This window comes from Halyomorpha halys, unplaced genomic scaffold (genome assembly GCF_000696795.3).
Source record: "Halyomorpha halys isolate HHAL.00 unplaced genomic scaffold, Hhal_1.1 Scaffold1024.1, whole genome shotgun sequence".
Lineage (NCBI taxonomy): Eukaryota > Metazoa > Arthropoda > Insecta > Hemiptera > Pentatomidae > Halyomorpha > Halyomorpha halys.
This window is the reverse complement of record NW_027106221.1, coordinates 36,340-43,158: the sequence shown is the minus strand read 5'-3', so window position 1 is coordinate 43,158 and position 6,819 is coordinate 36,340. Positions and strand designations below refer to the sequence as shown.

The 6,819-nt window shown below is 31.0% G+C and overlaps 1 protein-coding gene across 2 annotated transcripts in view; it reads left to right on the top strand.

The window, feature by feature from the left end:
• pigeon (protein) overlaps window positions 1-6,819 on the top strand; it is a 39,686-nt gene that overhangs the window by 19,641 nt on the left and 13,226 nt on the right. The window contains exons 2-5 of one of the 2 annotated variants that reach the window (XM_014432082.3): window positions 125-267; window positions 1,887-1,956; window positions 4,665-4,865; window positions 5,339-5,391. In XM_014432082.3, coding sequence (XP_014287568.1) covers window positions 125-267; window positions 1,887-1,956; window positions 4,665-4,865; window positions 5,339-5,391 — 467 coding nt within the window. Of the gene's footprint in view, window positions 1-124; window positions 268-1,886; window positions 1,957-4,030; window positions 4,274-4,664; window positions 4,866-5,338; window positions 5,392-6,819 lie in introns of those variants that run through there. The other variant, XM_067044584.1, reaches the window with a different exon arrangement.

Genomic DNA, 6,819 nt, shown 5'->3' with positions numbered 1-6,819 from the left:
GTTATATAAGACTTATAATTAATTATAAGTTATATAAGACTTATAATTAATTATAAGTTATATAAGACCTGTTATGATTGAAGTCTTTTTATTTTCTATTTATTTTTTTAATCATATTTCACAGGCGGATCTTCAGGATGGAAATTCATAGGCCAAGAACAAAATAGTCTGATTCTAGTTAGCTGGGAGGAAACTTCCTCTGCCTCACCAGATGTTGGCTTCACAACTTCTGTTGGACTTTTTAATGTTTCTTCAAATGAACTTGAGGTGAGTTCATATTTAATTTTTATTTACCAGTTAGTTAAGAAAATTCTGTTATAAATTTTATAATAGAAAGATGTTTTGCCTTTTTTTAGTTATCCTTGTGCAGAATGAAATAATATTTATTGTTAATAACAAAAAAAAAATACAGGATAATTACTCGCAGTGTACCTATGCCGAATCGTGCCTTTAACAATTATTTTTGTATCAAAAGTTAACGATTAGCTTTAACCGGTTAGTGATTATCTGTATAAGAGTTATGGATAATTTTGAGCTAATTTTTTCTGAAGAAAAATACTTTAATTTTCTACAGGATTTTTTGTATAGTACAACTAGGATCCCTAATCATGCACACACTAGAGTAGAAATTTTGGATTCTTTTTTTTTTTTTTTAATACTACTTTTTATATATTGATAAATATTACAATCTGCCACACAGTTGTGGGCAATATGTAATAGTGATAAATGATCTCATACATTCTAAAATAAAATAAATAAATGAATAAAAAAAAAAACTCTCTTAAAATATATACAAACAGAAGAATAAACAAAATGAACATAATCAAACTATCTGTATGAAAAATAAATAAATAAAATAACATAATGATAAAATAATATAGTCTCTAGTAACATTTACACTCCTATATACAATATTTACACAATCGACCTGAGGATCCCTGAGCCCACTCTATCCCCCACGTGTCTACCCCTCACACAGCAGAGCTCAAAAGATCCCAGCGCATCCCTCTCGCCGCATCACTGGTAGTGAGTCAGTGGAGGCCGAGCAAGTGCGCTAAAGCCGCAAACACTCAACTTGAGTAGATTCTCCACCATTGCCAGAACTCCAAAGATTCATTTTAGGAAATCATTTCGTTCCTTAGAGAATGAGATGAAGTTGGCAAAAAAATCGAGCATCAGAACTAATAAGTTAATATTACTTATTAATATTTTAAGTATTAATATATAATACTTAAAATATTAAGTATTAACAATCACAACAAATTAGATCCATTTATCTTTAAAATTCTTCATTAATTTGTTTTAATATGGTATATCAAGGGGATTGTCTAAAGTTTTAGAAATATATATTTTTTCTTAGCCTGCTGTTCAAGACAAAGTTTCCTGTCAAATAAAGCTACGAAAATTACTATAATAGTTAATTTCCTCGCGTTAACAATAACATTATATGCCGGTTGTGGTTTTTACATCATCTTCAACTGAATATCAAATTATTAATAAAAGTCGCTATTCGTGGAAACTTTCCAGCAAATAAAATCAAAAAAAGATAAATGATTTCTATGGCGAAAATTACAAAATTATGAAGTCGATGAGGGTTGCTTGTTTGAGCTGAAATTTTGCAGTTAATTTTTATATGGAATTAATTATTATAATTTTTATTTAGTTATCATTTCTATGTTGGTTGGAAGACGACACGTTCAGAAATTTGACAAAATAAAGGCCACTCAGGCATTATTGTGTGTTTGTTTTATTTATTATATAATATTATCCAATATTAAATATATTTGATCCTATATAGACCCTCTGCTCTAAATTAAGTTTTAAAATGAAATATACTTTATTTATAACTGATCTTTTCTACCAATAATTTTTTACATATTTGGCAGGTATTGTATGAATTCGACAGAAGCATAAATATAATACAAGCATCCATTAATGAGACCAAATCAGTTTTAGGTAAATATAGATTTTTTTTATTAATTAATTTCATCTTTGATGATTGAAACGATTTAATTAGAAATTATTATACTCCTACTACTAATATTCTTGTATATTACTAATGGTCCAGATTAATTACTTCTTACCCGTTACAAACCTAAAGTAGTTGTAATGGTTCTCTTTTATTTTACATCAAGAAAAAACAATTTCTAGCGAGAGAAATCCTTTCTTTACTCAGCCATGCTGCCCAATTACATTAGCTTGCTACATTACACAGCATACCAATCAGTCCATGATCGGACATCAACAAAATATATAGCAAAAAAAATTTTCGTCCCCTTTTTCCACTCACAATCAATACTAGTCTACAAATATTTTGTTTTATTCCATTTCATTGATTTTACTACTCTTTTCTGTCTTTATCGATTTAGCAATTTCATTACCTTTAACAATTCCATTTCATTAACTTGACAATTCTATTCTCCCTATCTCTCAGACATCCCATTTCCTGTGATCTATCTATGTTCGATTCGTTAATCAAAGTAAACAAATTTATCATCAGATAGCAATGTGGAGTCAAACCAAGGTATAATAGTCATCGTAGTAAATCAGTTTGTACAAAGAAACACATAAATTAAAAAAATATATATGTATGGGGAAAAAAAAGAAAAAGTCAGTTAAAAGAAGTACTTAAATGAATAGATAGGTTTAAAAGAAATAATTTAATAAATAAATAAGTTAAGGGAATAAATAAATTAAAACACAGTGCATAATCTCAGGGCTGCTTCCCATGCAGGTGATGGTGTATGAGGTGAACTCTCTCTCTGAAGGTCTAGCGGAATTTTCCCTTTGATTTTTTTTTTTTTTTTTTAATATTTATTTATTGCTATTTACAACTAAACATTATAATTCATTTAGTAAATCTGATCTAAGTTAAATTGGAGTGTTACAGGCGTGTAGAGAAACTACCCATTGGTAGCACTCTAATGACATTTTACATTAGCTGGTCTCGTGGCCATCTTCTTTTCAGGCGCCTCGGAGGTTAGGAATGGAAGAGGATGCAAGATTAGAAACTAGGGGGTTTGAGTGGTTAGAGAGTTTATAATGGAAGGAGTGATATCTGGTTCGGGCTAGATCGGTTACATAGGGAACATTAAGGTCTTTATGTATGATTTTATTTGTGACAAAGTAAGGAGCATTGAGGATTTTACGAAGGATTTTGGATTGTAAGGATTGAATACGAGAGGAATTCAAAGGTTTAGTGGAGCCCCAAAGCTCAACTCCATATGTCCAGATTGGCCTTATTACAGTCATGTAGATCAGTATTTTGTAATGTGTTGGAAGTTTAGACCGTTTGTCTAGTAAGTGCTGTAATAGTCGAAATCGACGTGCAATTTCCCGTCTTTTGCAGTCTGGTGTGAGCATTCCAGGTTAATCGTTTGTCCAAATGTAGTCCAAGGTAGCGGGACTGTTCGACAGGGGTAAGAGTAACATTATTAAATGACTCTGTAGGGCAGTCAGTAGGTTTACGACGAAGGGTAAAGGTGATCTGATGGGATTTGTTGGAATTTATCTTAATCCTTTTTAAAAAAATAAAATAGTGAACTTAATACATAACAAAAATAGTATTACTAATATATTTACTAATATATTCTTTTCCAATCAAGACGTAATCTAAGAATTAAAAAAGAAACTGGTTTTGCACGTTCGTGGGCCATTTCGGCCTAGAGGGGGGTAGGGAGATGTTATCAAAGTTACGACCCTATCAGTAGCTTCACATATTAATTAGAAAATAACGATACCCTTGATTTTTACTCATTAATTTAATAGGGTGTTTCAACTGAAGAATCAACAAATAATGTACTATAAGTTAAATAGGAATACATTAGGTTTCCTGTCTTTTCAGTCTGGTGTGAGGATTCCAGGTTAATTGTTTGTCCAAATGTAGCCCAAGGTAACGGATCTGTTCGACAGGGGTAAGAGTAACATCATTGAATGAAACTGGAAGGCAGTCAGTAGGCTTACGACGAAGCCTTTGAAATTTAAAAGAAATTATTACAATAGAAAAACATAAGAATCAAGCCATCAATAAAAAATCAGATGTACAAAGTTTAAATTCATGTTATTCTGACCTAATAAATGCATAAAGACACAATTACAAAGATAGAATAGAAACAGAGAAAATATAAACAACAGACTGAATACTAGCTGAGGAATAAATAAAACCAAAACAGTACATGTGGGGAAACCTAAACAAACCTTACCTTACCATATCAAAACCGATTCAGTTCAGAAGATGGTAGTATCATAATAGAACACAATGCAGTTGAGAATTGTAAGTAATGTTTGTATTAAACCATATTTTGGATTGTAATATTTATTAGTCAGAGATTGTACTATGTACTTGTAGTTTTGTGGAAATTATTTGAAGAGAATGTATGTTCTAAAAAAACTCTGTTTTTCTCATTGTATGGCATGACTATGCAAACAATAATGTTGCGAAACGTCGCCGAAATATATATATATATCTTTGGTCGCCTGAACCAGCCTGTCTTAGGCAGATAATACCAATAATAATCTACCATATATACTATTGCTTTTTTATTTTTATTAGTATGTTTGTTTTTTGTCGAAATGCGATGATTTTGAGTTGCATGGCTGATATATCATCAATTCAAGGATAGACATCCTTTGTTAAAAAACTAAATTAATTTATATTTTTTCAGTATTCGTCAAAAAAAGTATGGAACAAAGAGAGGAAACGGCACCAGTATCGCATTTTTATGAATTTGATATTATTAACATTAAAGACTCCGATTGTATAAATTCTGATATAGATGTTAAAAGTGATCACCAAGTTATGGCACAATTTTTATACAGAAAAAAAGCGGGAATTGACAGATTTTTGATATTTATTCATCTAGAAGGTAATTTTTTTTCTCAATTATCCCAATAACTTTGTATTTATTATCTTTCTGTTTATTTATAAGGTATACATATTTCTTGCGAAACCGTATAGTTTATGTATGAGCTGTAAAGTTTACATTTTTTATTATAATTTTTCGTTCTGTAAATGTGAAATGCTTTCATAAATTTAAGTTTTCGATAATGAACCTCTGTAATCCACTAAAAAAAAGTTAAGCCCACCTAAAATTTTTTTTTTTACATTTCATAAAATATAGAATCCAAAAATATATTAGCAAAGATTCTGTAAACTCTTTGTGTGTTACACTTAACGCTCAAACCGGTTAGGAAAATCTTTTGAGTGGATACATGATTTATCTTTTTATTTATTGGTTACTGAATAAGTATAAAATAAATAATCAATTAAAATTATAAAACCTTGTGTTAATTGTGCGCATTTTTTTTTTACTAACCTATTTATTTTTTTTAATTTCAGGTATTACTCTTTACCAATTAAAAGCTGATTCCTTTAGCGATGGTATGACCAAGGTGAGATATTACCGTTCATATTAATGAATTTTTATTCTAGATAGGATTTTATGGATAAAATAGTGATAGAGATATGAGAAGATATATGAAAGATACTTTAGTTACAAATATAAATAAGAAAAAATTCAACAAACGATGTTAAAATTAATTTACAATAAATTTGGAATAAATATTAAAAATGTATAAAAAAATAATAAAGTAAAAAATAAAATAACAAATAAGATATGCAATCTATGCATGTCATCCTTCCTCTGGATGACTGTATTACACAATAATTTCCATGCATGTGGTGGTGGATGATTCCCAGGTTATTTCACATTTCGAGCATTTCGTAGCGATTATAGAAGTTTCTTGTGAATGGCATCATTTTCAATTTACTTTAATATAGCAACTAAATTATTTTAAGTGAACTTAGCCAACGTTTGTTTCTATCAGAGTTCAATTTAGCATTTCTTTCCTTGCCATTTTTCATTTTTCATGGACATTTTCACGAATTTCGATCTGCGAACTGGTACTTCTAGTGACATTTATAGTATTGTCTGCGTAACATGCGAAAGAACTCGTAATAAAGCACATCGAAGACTAGGAGGACAATATTCTCACAAATAGTGAGGAAGTTGGAAGTTCGAGGAAGGAGAGTTCTAGGAGAAGCTATAGATGGCCTAAAACTGGGTAAAGCATGAGGTATATACGGTATCACTCCTGAGATGACGAAGAGTATGGGAACAAAAGGAATGGAAATATTCCAAAATATGTTAAACCAGTTGTGGAAAAGAAGTCACCAACCACTGGGAAATGCTACTGATTATCCCAATGCATAAGAAAGGTGACCACACTGTCGAAACCATCACGGTATCTATGGTATATCACTGCTCAGTCTACCACCCAAGGTTAACTCTAAAATCCTAGAAATCAGTTAAGGTAAACCATGGGGAGAGCGCTAGAAGATCAATATGGATTCAGACCACAAGGCCTAATAATGTCAAGGCCTAGTAATGAGACAGCTCTCTGAAAAGATCTTGGAAAAAAAAACAAAGACGTTTATACTTTTTTCGTGGACCTAACACATGCATTCGAAATGGTCAGGAAGACATTTTGCTAAAGCACTGAAAGAGTACGGGGTCGAACAGGTATGATGAGGAATATACTCGGTTTATATAGAAATAACGAAAAGTTGTGAGAACTAATATCTTCATTTCCGAGGAATTGAAGAGCATCCTGGGAATAATCCAGGGGTGCAGTCTTAGCCCACTACTATTTATAATGGTTCTCAACTTTGTCCTTAAGAGGGCAAATACGAGTATTAGGGCAACTGAGAATCAAGTCAAGTCTGTCTCCCACTCCTACCTTATGCGGATGACATAGTTGTATTCGAGAACAATGGAAGAAATCTACGATACATTAACGTTATAATAAAAAATTATTCTT